Source organism: Arachis ipaensis, chromosome B06 (genome assembly GCF_000816755.2).
Source record: "Arachis ipaensis cultivar K30076 chromosome B06, Araip1.1, whole genome shotgun sequence".
NCBI lineage: Eukaryota > Viridiplantae > Streptophyta > Magnoliopsida > Fabales > Fabaceae > Arachis > Arachis ipaensis.
Window position 1 is genome coordinate 6,471,800 of NC_029790.2, and position 17,785 is coordinate 6,489,584.

A 17,785-nucleotide genomic window follows, 5' to 3' on the forward strand; every position below is an offset into this window, starting at 1 on the left:
ACATAAACTAAAATTAAATATTATAACAAGTAAAAATATAAACTAACTTGAGGCTCACCACAAAACATGTTAAATAGGGTTGTTAGTGATACCTGTTTAGGAAATACGTGTTTAGGAGAGCATTATCGTTATTTTAAAGACAAATGATAGAATAGTAATTTTATTACATTTGAAGATTTGAATACTAAAAGAATTATATCATATCAGTCTTGAACATTAAGGAGACCAAGAGTTCGTCTCAAAAAACAATAGTACTAAATGACAACAATTCATAAGGCCTATTGGAATAAGTCAGGACTTGGTCACAAATGCTACAATAGTTTCATAAGTAATATACTAGTATGTATAGATTTTAAAGAATAATATTACACATCTAAATTTTTTTTATGAATTAAACAAAAAAATTTAAATGTATAGCATTATTCGATTTTATACTTAGATCGAAAAAAAATCTACTCATAAACTCATAAATATAAAATCGAATCATTTATCTAAATAAAAAATATACTAAATTAAATTAAATATCATAACAAGTTAAAATATAAACTAACCTAAACTAAAATTAAATATTATAACAAGTTAAAATATAAACTAACTTGCGGCTCACCACAAAACATGTTAAATAGGGTTGTTAGTGATAGCTGTTCAGGAAATACGTGTTTAGGAGAACATTATCATTATTTTAGAGACAAATGATAGAATAGTAATTGATTCGTCCGTGCACTGGGGCGGCCGAGCTATAGCGACTCCGAGCAGGGTGCCGTGAGAGAGGGAGAGCTATACGTTGGCCAGAACTGAACACCGTGGTGGAAATACTTGCAAAAGATACTCCAACGCTCAAGTCAATAAGGAGTTTTAGTGAGTATATCAAGCGAATATAAAACTGAAAGTAGAACCTGATCCTTAGCCGAGGATATGTACTTGGTTTTATAGGTGTTGTTTCACTTGTTTGTTGCGGATAAGTTCGAAGTTGTAGGTTGGTTATTGTGTTCTATTTTAGGTGATCAGATTTTGTTGAACACGTTTCTTATATTCAAGTATGCGGGCCCGACCTTATCGTTTTCGTTCTGGGCTTTGTGGGTGGCCGAAGTATTGGTTACGTATCATAGCCCCAAGCTTGCCTTGGTTTGGACAGGACAAAGGCGAGTTTTTTTATTGGTAGTGTCATATACCTCGGCCATGGATTTGTTGTTGCGTCCGTGTCCTGCAGCCCCCAAACTCGACTTAGTTCTGTGCATCGATTTGAAATGTTTGCTGCATTTAATTTTTGCTTTGTTCTTCGCACTTTAATGAATGATTGATTTGATTTGCGCTGCGAATTTCAAGGTGCCCTTGACCGTGTGATTGAAGGGATTTTGATCGTGGGTCTCTTTGATGACTGAGATTGAAAAGTAACGCTTCATATGTAACTACTCTAGTCATTTGTAATAAACGTGCTTGCAACCTTTGGTTTTTGTTATTTGAGAATTCTTTGTTTATGAAAAAATGAGCAAAAAAGGTGAGTATTAATCTGTGCTTCTGCTTCTTCTTTCTTTCTTATTTGATTTTCTTGATTTCGTTGCATGGAAGAGGAAAAAGCTGGTGTCAGTGAAGGTGACCTCTATGGCTGGGTTGATGCTAGGGTTAGGGGTTATGCTTCGCAATTTAGTGACAGGGAAGCTGTTGAAATGTTGGGTTCTAATGTTTGGGTTAGAAGTGGTAGTGGTATTAGGATAGAAATACTTCCTTGTGAGTATAGTTGTCAGAACCGAACCGGTGATCGAACCGGTTAGGTCATTAGGTCACTAGGTCATTGGTTCAACCGGTGGGTCACTGGTTGAACCGATTGATCCGGTCCTATGTAAATAAAAAATAAAATATAGTCAAAAATTTAAAATTAAAATTTAAAATACATATTTTTACTAACATTTTAAAAATATATAGCTATTTTAAAACAATATGGAACATGAACAATAAATATTTTATTATTTTTACTCTATCATAAATATTTTTATTTTATTTTTATATTAAAATAACTATTATTTTCGAATTTTAATAATTTATTAATTAGTTTATATCTATTATACTATTATATACTACAAGTATTTATTGAAAAATAATATTAATAGATATTATATAATTATAAAAAATAAGTGAATTTATAATTATTGTTAAATAAAAAATATAATTAATTTAAGAATGAATAAGTTTATAACTAAAATTAAAATAAATTAAATAGAAGTAAATTATTTGCTAAAAGATATTTATATATATATTAATTTGTGTATATATTGATAACAAACTTAACAACTTGGTGGTTGTGAGTATCATGTTTTTTCTTGATGAGGGGGTTCGAACCCCAACTTCAATTTTATTTATGTGTAATTTACATTCTTATATATGTTATAGACATATGATTTGATCCCATTAACTTGTCAATTTTTTTAAAAAAAAAATCTAAAGCTAAAGTACAAAAATATATTTATGGATATTTTACTTTTTTAACTAAAAAATATAATATTTTTTGCCATATTTTTTTAAAATTCTAAGTTAAATATGAATATTGATTTTTGAAATAGAATAAATATATTTTAAATTTTTTGTATCTAAAAATAATATTCTATCAATGTTAGAATTATTTAGATGGATAAGTAATAGTGAATATAGAATTATTTTAGATAGAATTAAGTACATTTTTTTATTGAAAATATAAATTTAAAAATATTATATTCAATTTTCAATAGTCAACCTCTCATGGAACCATTGTATATTCAAAAGATTTTTGAAAAAATGAAATAATTTTAGGTATATAATTTTTTGTAAAAATTTAATTAATTCAATATATTTATTGTCATTGATTAAAAAAAGTAAATTGAAATGACAATTTAATATTTTTAAACTCTTAAAATATTATTTATTTATTTTTTCTAGCATTCTTTATCATCCAATGATCACATTAATATAATATAATTTAATAAAAATTATTTATCATTATTTGATTGAATAAAAATTTTATTTTATCTGAAAATTTTAGGATTTTTCAACCTCAAGATCATCCATGTTAAATTATTAAGAAATATAACTGAGAGCGCAGAAGCGTCCCTTCATTTGAGAGCATGATTGAGATCAGAGAGCTTGACTCTTGCGTTTCTTTGATCTTCGTCAACCAAAACTTCTACATCTCTGGTAGGGCTGAATCACAACTCCATTGTGGAAAAAGAGTTACGGAGGTGAGTTTGATGTGTTCTATTTAAACCCCACACTGACAGCAACAATTATGAAGTCACTCCAATTTAGTATTATTACAAGTGAAATAACCCGTGCCATGCACGTGATAAAACTGAAATTATAATTTTAAATTATTCTATTAAAATTAATTTGAATTGTAATAATTTAATTAATAAATAAATAATATGATGTGCATTATTCGTGTTTCTTTAAATATAGTATTAAATGTATTAACTCGAATGTAGCTATTAAGTGTATAAAAATTATGTTTGAATTATGAATTCTCTAAATGAAATTATTCCGTTTAAAATATTTAAATTATGATTTCAATCATAAATTACAATTATGATTTAAATTTTTTTTTGATATAATATTACATTTTTTTTTCTTCATTTTGCTATTAATATGTTGATATTGTAAGTCTAAATTACAGTATTTTACTTAATCTTGACTGAAAAAGAAAATAGTTACGTATTTCTATCATTTAATTTATTTAATACACAATGTGCTAACACTAACGATATTTTTTAAAAAAATATATTGATAAAAATAGATATAATATAATTACAAATATAACATAAATAAATAAAATATATAAATAAATGCGAAACCAATATGTTTACCAATGCCTTTGTTAAATTTTATAAATTAGAGAATAAATTATGTATTTGGTTGCTTGGTGATCACATAGATGATCAAGTAATTGGATTGTAAATTGATCTCATAGTGTATATCTTATTTTTTTCTCATTTTTGAATGAAAGCGAGAATTAAGGGAGTAAGTAGTAATATATAAAGAAAAAAAATTTGCATCACAACACATAATTATAACCTAAAGAAATATTCATATTAAAATTTTACATACTGCAAATCATGAAGATCAATCATAATGTACTGGTCACTTCTCTCTATTTTTGACCATGATATGCGTTTTTATTTTCTAATCAAGAATCTAACAACATCTAATTGAACAAAAAAATGAATTAAAAGTACCAAATTAAGGACAAATGAGTGAATAATATAAGAAATTATAACCTCGAACGTGTATAAAATAAAAAGAATTTACTGATTTATTTTATATTAAACGATAAAACTAACAATAGTATATTAATAAAAGGATATACCTTTAAAAAAAAGTCAAAAATAACATATCCATAAAGAATAGTCATAATATATAAATGGAGACAACAATTTAAATTTCTCTAAAACTAATTTAATCAACTACCAATATTAGAACTAAATTATTTAAATAATATTTAATCTATTCTATTCTAATCCTTAGATACGTATAGATTAGAGTCATTCTCGTAACAACCAACCGAAATAACATCATAAGATTGAATACTTAGAATCGGTACAAATTTAGACTATCTTTTTGTTAAAATTGTCAAATTAAATTGACTTTTATTCTCTTCAATGGCATTGCATTAATGCACCAAAAGACCGGTAGTTTTTCAAAAAATACAATATGTTATAAAATTATTTTTAATACAAAAAGCTTAAGAGAAAAAAATTTAAATATAGTACCAATCTTTGAATTGCATCTTCAAGGTTGGCATGAATTTTTCAAAATTGAACTTAAATTGAGAAAATTAGATCTCATTATATGCTCCACTTCAAATATTTTTGGACAAACGTAGATGGGATATGACTTGAACTTGACTTACAAAGCTCCTTAGAAACAATTACCCAATCAAAAAAGAATAACAGATTAGAAAAAAAATGCTTTGATTCTTAGATTTAGACTCACTAACCACAAAGAAACACTATATGTAGCCTTTAGTAGTACAAAAATAATTATAAAAATTAATTATTGCAATATCAATTTACCACTATGAACCTAAAACTAATTTAATCAACTACCAATATTAGAACTAAATTATTTAAATGATATTTAATCTATTCTAATCCTTAGATACGTATAGATTAGAGTCATTCTCGTAACAACCAACCGAAATAACATCATAAGATCGAATACTTAGAATCGGTACAAATTCAGACTATCTTTTTGTTAAAATTGTCAAATTAAATTGACTTTTATTCTCTTCAATGGCATTGCATTAATGCACCAAAAGACCGGTAGTTTTTCAAAAAATACAATATGTTATAAAATTATTTTTAATACAAAAAGCTTAAGAGAAAAAAATTTAGATATAGTACCAATCTTTGAATTGTATCTTCAAGGTTGGCACGAATTTTTCAAAATTGAACTTAAATTGAGGAAATTTGATCTCATTATATGCTCTACTTCGAATATTTTTGGACAAACGTAGATGGGATGTGACTTGAACTTGACCTACAAAAGCTCCTTAGAAATAATTGCCCAATCAAAAAAGAATAACAGATTAGAAAAAAAATGCTTTGATTCTTAGATTTAGACTCACTAACCACAAAGAAACACTATATGTAGCCTTTAGTAGTACAAAAATAATTATAAAAATTAATTATTGCAATATCAATTTACCACTATGAAGTTAGTATCATATTTATAGCAATTAGAATTATAAATTTATGTTTAACTTTTTATATAATTATAATTAAGATATTTTTTAAATCAGTATAATTATGCATTATTCATTAAATGCTAATTGTAATATAATTCTAATAAAGATATTTTTAAAATAAATTTAGAAGAGAGAATAGTGCCTTTATTTTGAAAAGAAAATAAATTCATGAGAAATTGACACCTTACTTTTATTAGTTGGGAAAAATCCAATTTTAGAATATTAAGTAGATTATTTTATATAATTATAATAAAGATATTTTTCTAAATTGGTATAATTATGCATTATTCGTTAAATGCTAATGTAATATAATTATAATAAAGATATTTTTCTAAAAATAATTTTAGAAGAGAGAATAGTGCTTTCATTACACGAGAATAGCACTTTTTAAAAATAAAGATATTTTTCTAAATTAGTATAATCATGCATTATTTATTAAATGCTAATTGTAATATAATTATAATAAAGATATTTTTCTAAAAATAAATTTAGAAGAGAGAAGAGTGCTTTAATTACATGAAAATAGTACTTTCTAAAAATAAAGATATGTTCATAAATTAGTATAATTATGTATTATTCATTAAATATTAATTATAATATAATTATAATAAATATATTTTTTATAAAATAATTTAGAATAGAGAATAGGAAAGTTCATTTTGGAGGGAAAATGGAGTCATGAGAGATCGACACGTCACCTTCATTAGTTGGGAGAAAACCCAGTTTTAGTATATTAAGTAGATAATAATTTCCTAACAATCTTCTACTTGGACTATACATATATATTTTCCTGAGATAATCAAATCTTATAAATTTTATGCACACATCTGAATGTTATTTTCCTTATTACTTTAATAATCTGGTCTGTCTCATATATTAGTTATGAAATTACCACAGCTTTTATCACATTAGTGTCGCAACGAAACTACAATGATCGCCATACTAAAATACTCAACCATATAGATCAAATTTATATGAGAAAATTCAAAAATTACATGCAAAAATGATCTCATGTATGCCTATTTTCAACTGGTCCAACTTGAATAAAAATTTTATTTTATCCGATGACAGACTCAGATGAAACTGCAACGGCAATGCTTGGGCTTATAGCGACGGCAACTAAGTGATAAGTCTGTAGAAGAAGAAGAGAAGAACTTAACAGACTCACAAAGAGAGAGAGAGAGAGAGAGAGAGAGATTTACCTAGAGAAAAGGGACTCGACAGGAGAAAGATGGCGACGGACTCAACAGCAATGGTAACGGGATAAGCAGCGATGGCGACATGAGCTGTGAAAGAAGATGAGAGTTATGAAGGGGTAGACGCGATGGGCTCAGCAACGACGATGACGAGAGTTATGAGGTTTCTTTTCAATATAATTAAAAGACAATTAGTAAGACATTCATCTTTAATTTTGTTTCTGAGTTATTCTTCATAATATTCATAACTAAATAAATTCTCAGTTGAAACAGAAAAAATTAATACCAAACAAATCAAGAAGGACGGTCACAAGAAGAAAAAGAATCCACTTTATGAAATTTGAAAGATTTTATTTAAGTAAAAAGTATTAGTAATAATATCTTTTTAAAAAAATTTTAATATTATTACTTACTTTTTAGTTTTTAGATATTAGAAATCATTAATATTTAGGTTGGACTAGACTTTTATTTATACTAGACTAAATACTAAACCATTATAATATTAAATTATTTATATTAAAAAATTTAAATAATTTAAAAAATATTATTTATATGTTAATAATATATTTTTTAGATATTTAAGTATTAGAATTGGTCTAAATAATATATCGAATGATAATAAGTTAATAACTGTAAGATCCCTAAATCTAATGTTAAAGGTAGCATTTGTTTTTGAGATACTGAGACGAAAATTGGAGAAGTAAAATTCAATATTATATTTACTGGTTTAAAGATTAGTATTAAAATTTCAGTCTTCGTCTCTAAAATTTCAGTATTTTAGGTAGCGTTTGGTGGAGAGACAGAGACGAAAAGACTGAGACTAAGAGATAGAAACTAAGAGATAGAGATTGAAATAAATCTCAGTATTCTGTTTGGTGCAAAATAGAAAACAGAAATTGAAATAAAAATGAAACTCTAATTTAATTTGCACAAAGGATAAAATTGAAATTAATTAATTAAAATGAGGGTATTTTAGGTATAAAATGTTATTAAAGTTTTAGTCTCCATCTCTAAAAATTTTAGTCCCCTGTGTCTTTACTTTTTGGAGGTACTGAAATACTGAAATTTTTGATATAGAGACAGAAATTTTAGTAAGTCTCTGAACTAACAAACATGATACTGAGTCTCAATCTCTCAGTCTCTGTCTCAGTACCTCAAAACAAACGCTACCTTAATATCTCCAAAAGATAGGAACATATGAGACTGAAATTTTATATGACAACAGAGACTAAAATTTTAATAACACATTTTATTCCTAAAATGCCTTTAATTATCACACCTCTCACACTTTCTTCTTCTTTCACTCCCTCTTTCAACACACGGTCACTCATCATCATCATCATCATCACCACCATCATCATCATCATCATCATCATCATCGCTAGCCTCCATCTAGCACCTTTCCTTCATAGCCAACCACCCCTCCACTGAGAACCAGGGACGCACAGAACCAGCGTGGTGTAGCTCAGGAGTCTGTATCACCATCAAAGAGCCCTAACGGAAGACACTGTCTTATCGCTGCCGTCAGGACCACCACAATCTCGTGGTCGTGTGTTGCAACTTTTGTGGCCTCATCGTCGACAGCTCAGTCAAGAAAAAGTAGCCAGCGACTTGCCCAGGTTCGTGCGTCATTGTCATCTCTTGCCCTTGCTATTGCTGTTTTTTCTTGTCGACGTCGCCATCTCGCCTCCTGTGGCTGCTCCTCGATGTGGTTAGTGATTGTGAGTCCTTGTTCCCTCTTTTCTAATTTTCTCATTCACAATTTCTTGCCTTCTTCATCCAATTAATTAATTTGCCAATTTGCTATAATTTTAATAATAAAGTTGATTTAGGTTTTAAAATTTTGATAAGCTAATTAATGTTCTATTTTGCTATTGTTGTGATTGTAATTATAAAGTTGATTTAGGTGTAGTTATTATTGTGATTGTTGCTGGTTTGCTGTAATTATTACTGTTGGTGTTGATTTTTTGTGGGCTTCCTCATCGTCGGAGGTGAAGTCGATGCCAAGGAGGAGAGTGGCACCGACGAGATGGGGTGATATGATGGAGAACCACTGAAATTCGAAAATGAGAAAGGCGAAAGTAGGGCTGACAATATATACCCTACCTGCGCGTACTCAATCCAGACCAACCCGTTCGGATAGGGTTGTCTATCCGACCCGTTCCGGGTAGGGTGATGCAAATTTGCCTGCGGGTAGGGTAGGGTACGGGTTTAGGAAATACCCTACCCTACCCCACCCGAACCCTTAATATATTATATAATATATATGTAAAAGTTATGTATGTAGTGAAGAAAGTGAGTCTTGTACTCACAATCTTCTTATAAAAACTTGAAATAATCACTAAGTTAGTTGATGATCATATTATTTGTAATTTTATGTTGGATTTTTTTAATATTTTATTATTTTTAATTTGAACTTAGTTTTTTATTTTCTATTTTATTAATATATATGAAATTCGGAATGGTTGAATTTTATATTTATTTAAAAAAAATTTTGTTTTTGCAAGTAGGGTAGGGTTTAGAACTTTAGGGTGCGGGTCGAGTAGGGTTAGGGTTGAGAGATTCTCAATCCGTAGGTAGGGTAGAGTAGAGTTTTAAGAAAGTTTTCAACTCGCGAGTAAGATTAGGATAGAATCTAAATTAAAACAAAAATTACAAGTTACATTGAATTAATTTAAATTATATTTTAAATTATAATAGTTTAGAAAAAAGAATTTTACTAACAATTTTGCAAACACTATTGAGTAACTAGAAACAATAATTAAGCAACCAAAATAAGATGTGAGCGAATCTAAAACAATTAAACATAAATTTACTGTTAATAAAAAAAATCAAAATAAATTTCTTTTTTTTACAACTAACAAAAAATAGAACTCAATTTAAAAGATTTTTTTTTATCTAATGAGTAAATATTCTGCACCTCTACGTTATCTCCTATGATAATGTTTTTCAGTGGGATAAGGGTAGGAACATGGCCAAGCACTTGAAACTTGCCATGAACCTTGAAATCATACCAAGGAGTCCCAAAAATAATAAACTCTTGATTTTCACGATCAAGGTAGGCCATACAACTAGGTAACTGAGATATGGTTATGGAATACTGGAAGATGGGAGTCCAAGATTCTCCAACTTCATATCTTTTCATCATCCATATTGAGATAAGCAGTTCATCAAAATACATGAAGCAAAGAGAACCCCTAAATTTTAATATGGTGCCTTTACCTTGACTCTTGGGCGTGTAAGAGAAGAATTGGAACTGCTCTGTGTCAAAATCGAAAGCCCATATTGAGTAATTTCTATCAACATCTCTACAAATCCAATGAAGTGCCCCATTAAAATAGGTAGGATGTTTGAACACATGTGTCAAATACTTGGGATAATCTACCTCAATATTTATCCATGTCGATGTTCCAACTGTGTGCATTTCAACAACCATCCGATGATCATGTTTAAAGATATGGATTCTCATTACCTTGTATTGGTTTGTTTTTGGGTGAAAACCAAAACACCAAGATATTTGCTCGCAGGGTGTCAAGATTGGAGGTTGTTTTGGAAGTCTTATGAACACACCTGTTATTGGGTTGCAAACAAATGAAAAGTCACCTTCCTTTGAAGAACTCATGAAAAAAAGACCATTACAAGAACGCACATGAAGAGGAACTCTTCTACTCTGAATTGATTTGGGATTAGGGAGAAAAATCTCAAATTTAGGATCAAGTTTTATACTGCTACTATTATTGGGTTTCAGGACTTCAAACAAATTGAGGCAGAATAGATTATTTCTCTTTTCATGCCATTCAATTCGGTCATATTCAACAAGATGAAAGATTCTTGAATTCCAGCGTCGGATCATCATAGTAGGAGGTGTATAAGTAAAGAGTAACTTAGCAAAATTTGTATCAGAAATGAATGTGTTCCAATGCTTGCAAACACATCTACAAATAAGAACAGATTTTATGGGAAGTCTGACAAAGATGTCAGTAATTATATCGACCGGAAGATTGGCAAAACAAGACCTTCGTATTTGAGATTTCCTGACAATTAAGTATAAAATAATTTAGAGAAAGAGAAAGGAAAAATTCTCGGTATTATTTTGTGTTACTCCATAGAAAAACAAAATATAACTTACCTCACCCGTCGTGCAAAGAAGCATTGGAAGAGAGATTTGATCAATTTTTCCATCACTCTCACGTGGCAATGATTGTTGGGAGAAGACAAACACCTGATGATTGAAGCAAGTAAAGTTGATGCTTTCAAGGAGAGTTTATTGATTTCTATAACAACTATGCTAGTTGAATGTAAAAATCAGTTACAAAGTACGAATATAATTTATAAAAAAACTTTTAAATAAATTTTTATTCAAATTCTTTTTATTATGTACTTAAAGTATCTTTTAAGGTTTTTGATAAAATATTTTATCCTTAGCCTAACTAATTTTTCATTTTATAAATCTTACATAATCTAGTTTGACTTGAATTTGTTTTAATATAACGCAATATTTACGTTTTTACTAATTCTTTTGAATTTTGTAACAATTTCTCGGTTCTCCTCTATGATTTTTATTGAAGTTCTTTGAAATCAAAATTCTTTTCTATTTGCATTTTAATTTTTTTTCTGGCACACTTTATGACTTTTGACCATCCTTATTAGTTGGTGACTCGAACCATTCCTTCATATTCTTGTAAACTTTGTGCTCCTCTGATTTGATTTCAGTTTATTTTAATCTAATTTATCACTATCCTTTTCTTGTCTCTTTTAGAGTTTTTAGATTCAATATTTCTCATTAAGATGCGAAATGATTCTTTCTAGAGCATTTCTTTGTGCCTGTACATTGTTGCCTAGCTGCGACCTTACGTCTCCTTCCAAATTTATGTGAATCTTATCTTTGTTGTTTATTTTTTTCCTTCTCAAAATTTGTATCGCTTTGAACATACTCGCGCTTATCCCAATGTCACGCGTGGTCCCTAGAGATAGAAGCTGATGCGTTAGCTCTTCAGGGAATGTCTGGTGAATAAGGAGGTGAACCTTATAAGTTTGAGAAGCCGTAAGTTAGGACACGAGTTCGGCAAAGAAATGCCATTAAGAGGATGCTCGATTTTTCAGTAGCTCAATGCTTGTAGGATGACGACTCGCGATAAATAATAAGATCGATTGATTAGACTGCTACTTGATGATGAGTGAGTTTAAAATCTTGATTGAGTTTGTTGGAAGTCAAAGTTAACAGTTGAACGTAGATAAATATGAGAATTCGAAAGGGATAGAAGTTGAGGAGCTTTTTCATGTAAGATAAAAGGTTGGAAATGATGTTGGATATTCGAATGATTTTAGAATAGAGTGATAAGCAAGTTTGGAAGCAGTAAAATTTTTTATTTGTTAAACGAATAAGAGTGAGTAACACCACCCATATTATCTTAACACAAATCCATTGAGCTTATTTTGAGATTTTTGTACCTCGTTATGTCCTCTTTTTTCTGTTTTACCATAAGTTAAAACTATGAAACTTTTTATATCTAAATAAATTTTTAGGACGAAAATCTTTATAAAGTGGAGAGAATGTATGACCCAAAACTTTTAAAAAATCTTATTAAGAGCTAATTCAAATTAATTATTCATTAAAAGACTTTATTTTTAAAAATTATTTTATTAAAAATAATTAAATCAAGTTTCGATAATTAAATTAAAAATTTTATTTAATTTTATAATTATTAAATAATTTTCACGTAATAAAATTACATTTGCCATACACATGATAAAATTGAAATTATAATTTTAAGTTGTTGTGTTAAAATTAATTTCAATTATAATAATTTAACTAATAAAAAAATAACTTGTATGCATTGTTTTTCTTTTCTTAATATAGTGTTAATTTTTTTTTTACCAAAAATATGAAAATTCGAACTCGCAACCTCTTAGATGAATATGTGGAGTTTATGCCATTTGAGCTATTACTCATTGGCTTAATATAGTGTTAATTGTATTAACTATAAAATAGTTATTTAATCTACTTTTTTTAATAAATCAGACATATATACTCAATATGACCATAAATAATCTAGTAATACTTAAATCCACCAACAAAGTTTTATATGTTGGTTTACTGTGAAGTAAGAACATATCAAAATCAACTCAAAATGAAAAACAAATTAATAGAGAATACTAATGCAAAAAGTTCTGTAATAAACAATAAATAATTTAAACCTACTGAATAACAATTTCATGTTATTCCTTGATACTTGCAAAATATATACTTGAAACAACACTGTATCAATGTTAGTATATAAAATTATATGATTAACGTAATTATAAAATTGTTTATTAGGAGAATAAAATAATACGAATTTTTATGATAATTTTAATATTCTCAAACTATTAATGTACAATAAGAATTCATCAATTAGCGCCTAGAATTTCTAAATTTTTTTAATTGATAGTAATAAGTTTTAATAAATAAATAAATTTAGTAAGACATTTTGTTATTACCTTTTCATTATAGGCTCTCAAAAACTTCTCTATATACCACATTCATCGTGCAGTTATCTTCCAAGTGCCCATGATCTTGCAACAGCACTCACATACCATCTTTACTCGTTACCCTTGATAACGCAACATACAATTGACTATGGGTGAAAACTGGCTTTAGAAGGTAAATTCCAACTTTCGATAGAGTTTGTCTCTCGGACTTATTTATTGTCATTGCAAATGACATGATAATTGGGAATTGTCTTCTTTGAAACCTGACCGGTAATGTTTCATTATTTGGAATTAGATTCAGTCTTGGGATAAGAACAATACTCCCAACTTTGTTACCAGTTAAAATCTTGCATTCTATCACATGATTTCCCATTTTTCTAACTTGCATCCTCGTTCCATTGCACAAACCATTAGTCTGGTCTATATTCCGCAGCAACATAATAGGAGCGCCAACCTTCAGAACCAACTTGTGTGGTGGTAGACCTAAATAATTTATTCCATTTAGAATCTCCGGCGAGAAAGCATCTAACTCAAATTCCATATTTTTCTCCTCAACACACACAGAGTCTGAAGTTAAGTAGACTCTTTCTTGTCCAGGTAACTCTGCAGTCATCTTGTTGTTGACATCAGTGACACAATCCAGAGTTGGTGCAAGAATTGCTCTATCCTTGAAATAATTTTCAACGGATAAATTGGATAACATATCTGGATACACAAAATCAATGAGGTCATCCAAAGCTATCTCAGAGTTCTTAACCAAAATGTCAAATGGTATATGAACAATCGATTCATTATCTATTGTATCACCAGCCAAACCATCACCAATTTTGAGTAGCCATTCTGCAAAATCTCTGAGTTCTTGTATGTTGTTATTTTCACTTAGTGACAATCTCATGTTTTTTGTAAGTTTCAAAACCTTACAGTTATGCCATAAATATGAAGAATTAATAGAAAACTGAATTATATCTTGCCTTGAGCCTCTGGAAATCACAGGTAAAATTTGTCTAAAATCTCCTCCAAGAACAACAACTTTACCTCCAAATTGCAAATGAGCATTATACGAATCTGAGCACCTTAAGATGTCTCTGAGGCATTTGTCTAAAGTTTCGTAACAATACTTACTTATCATTGGAGCTTCATCCCATATGATTAATTTGGACTTGGATATTAACCTTGCAAGAGGACTTCCCTGTTTAATGCTACACAAAGAATCTTCATTTATTGTCAAATGAATTTTAAACCTTGAATGTGCAGTTCTTCCATTAGGCAACAGAAGTGCAGCAATCCCACTCGAAGCAACATTTAAAACTATACCTCCTTTAGACCTAATCGAGCATGATATAGTTAACCATAAGAATATTTTTCCACAACCACCTTGACCGTATAAGAAGAAAAGTCCACCTATATTACCGCTAACAGCACTAATTATTTGATCGTATGCAAATTTCTGCTCATCAGTTAGTCTTTCTAAATACCCACCTAGTTCATTCGCAAGAGCATTAACGTCAAAGTTCAACTCTTCCATTATAATTCTGTCTTCTAAGCTGGACACTAAATTTTCTGAAGGATATGGCATTCCACAATATTCTTTCAATGACTTGTCATTTGATTGGAGCAAATCTTCAATTTTTGCAAGTGCAATATCTTTTATTTGAACTTCTGACATGATCAAATCTATATTTTTTCAATTTAAAATAACACAATTATTTGAAAAATTATTAAATTAGTCTCTGGCAAAAAATGTTTGAAATGCATTGTTGAATGATAAATAACACTCCTTGTTTTTGGTTTAAAAAATGCTTCATTAGTAACATGTCCCTTTAAAAAATATTATTGTGATTAACATGGATATCAAAATCATTATAACATACAAAAAAAAGGCACAAACAACCGATACAAATGCAAGTATTGGAAGTATGTGGATTTAGTTACGGTTTCTTAGATGAAATAGATATGATTTACAACAATGAATCAAAATTTGTATTAAGAGGAGGGAGTAAAGAGAAAGAGAAAAAGTTAAAGTGAACACCAATAAACAATTTTCCATATGTATGATAATGTTACTCCCAAAAAAGACATTTTGTTAAAGAAAATCACTCTTAAAATTTCTTATCCAATATTTTTGTTATAATTATATGCTAATTTGAATTCTAACATGGAAAAAATTGTAATAGACTATATTTACCTTCCATTTGCAGTAATCTTCTTTGTTCATATAGTACATTATCAGAGAGAAAGTTTCAAGTCTTTTGCAAACAAAATCTGGTCTACTCATGTTATTTGATGTTAATAAAACAACAAAAAGTCTCCTTAAAAAAGTTGCAGAGTGCCATGTTCCTGCTTCAGAGATTGCATTAATGAATTCTCTGTCATCCTGCAACAATCCTAGAGCATAGCATGCATCTTTGAAGGAGTCATAAACGACACCATCAACTGTTCTTAGATTGCTGAAACTCGTGCATCCCTTTTGAATGTTCAAAAGTAGCCTTAGATAGTAATCTTCCTTATTCATTGGTGGTATATGAGATATCCTTCCTATGGCATATCCTTGCTTTCTCTGAGTCCACATATGATGCTCTCCATTCCAAACAAATTTTGTTGAAAACTCAGAATAAGTCAGATTTCTTGCATTATTATGGACTTCATTTGCTTTGAACCATCCAATCAACATAGATTTCTTGAAAAAATAAGTCTCAACAACCGACTGAATTGTATCGGTATCTTTGTAAACAATTGGCATATCATCAGGAAGATGGAATGGCAATCTTATTACTGCTGGTTCCTTCATTTGAATAGGATAACCAAACAATCTCCATGCAGCTTCACATGCTGATATATATCTACAATCATAATAATTACGTATTTCATCTACCTGAGATCCATTGTTTTGATAAAATACAGCTGTCACCCTGTCATTACCCTTGTGAAGATACTTGAACAGATATTTGATTGCTGAAGTTTGGCAAGTATACTCAACATTGATGTGACATCCAAATTTTAAAAGAAGACCGGCATTGTATGGAACTATGAAGGAGTTGTCAACCTCAACATTTTTCTTTGATACAGTTCGCCCATCATCTCTTCTTTGATATCTTGGAAAGCCTGCTTCGTCAATAATTGTCCTATCTCTGAATGCTTTGGGAAAAAACTTTGAGCATTTACCATTGATCATGCATTGGCTCTTACTATTTAAATGACCGCATGGACCATGAATCATATATTTCTCAACAGCAGCATACAATTTTGGATTTTCCCCCCTATTTGGAATCTCTGTCTTAATAACCTTGTCTATGTCATCAACAGTTCGTGGTTTTGATTTCGGATGCATGAACAAAAGAAGATGGGTGTGTGGTAGACCTCTCTTCTGAAACTCTATAGTTAGACAGTCTGCAAATTTAAAGATATGATATTACTAATAACTTGGACAAAGTAAATAAATATTTATTCAAAAATCTAAAGCATATAAGATCAAGTGCATTGCAAACAAATCAGATGGTGTGATTTAAAAAATAATTGATTCTAAACTAAACTATATAAACCCAAGCGTGTAGTGCGAATAAGCATGATAAAGTAAATAGGAAAAAATTATACTAAAATAAAATCATATAAAACTATATAAGTGTACCATACAATGAGCTTGAGGTAATACAAACAATATAGATGCACTGTAATACACTCAAGATAGTACACTATCGAATGATCATACCATGTATGTGCTATATACATAATTGTTTCTTAATAACGATAGTGTACTATACAATGAGTGTACTATAGATAATATAGATAGAGTAAATAAAAATTCGTAGGAAGATTAGTTATACTTACATCCAATAATCTTTCTAAAGAATGTTCCTTTCTTCAATTCCTTAATTAATTTATCAACCTTCAACTTGAATATTCTACATAAGATGTCTGGTATATCCTCTGCATGGAGTCCTTGAGATGTTACCTCTCTTTTTATCTCATTCCATTTTGGATTACATGTCATAGTGATAAAGTAACTTGGATATCCATCATATTTACATATTGCAAAAGCATCCTTGCAATTGTTAAACATGTACCTTGAACCACCGGTAAAGCTCTTTGGAAGAATAATTCTTTGTCCATTGTTAATGGCATTAGTTTCACCACGAACCATACACTCATGCAATTGCTTGAACTTGCCTAGCCTCAAGTTGTTTCGATCGTAAATATAAAAGCCGTTCTAACTCAACCATAGTGTAGGTATCTACTATAAATTGTTGCAGTAATCTTCTTGACCACAAAAGGATCTGAGACTCATTAGTCCTTCTTTAAAGTCTGTATGCGAAGAAGTCTCTCATGCTTATTGTTAGTCTTTTCTTAGTTTTTCTGACATTTGGTCGAGAAACAGTAGCTATATGTAATCTGTAACCATCCTCACCGTATG

General features: G+C 29.4%; 2 protein-coding genes across 2 annotated transcripts; both read right to left on the reverse strand.

Moving 5' to 3' along the window:
* On the reverse strand, window positions 13,475–15,043 carry LOC107646329 (ATP-dependent DNA helicase PIF1-like). Its single transcript, XM_016350520.1, has one exon. The coding sequence runs from the start codon at window positions 15,041–15,043 to the stop codon at window positions 13,475–13,477; it is 1,569 nt and encodes a 522-aa protein (XP_016206006.1).
* Window positions 15,046–17,515, reverse strand: LOC107646330. Its single transcript, XM_016350521.1, has 3 exons — window positions 17,203–17,515; window positions 15,563–16,764; window positions 15,046–15,051 (listed from the first exon to the last, which is right to left on the reverse strand). The coding sequence occupies exons 1-3, from the start codon at window positions 17,513–17,515 to the stop codon at window positions 15,046–15,048; spliced, it is 1,521 nt and encodes a 506-aa protein (XP_016206007.1).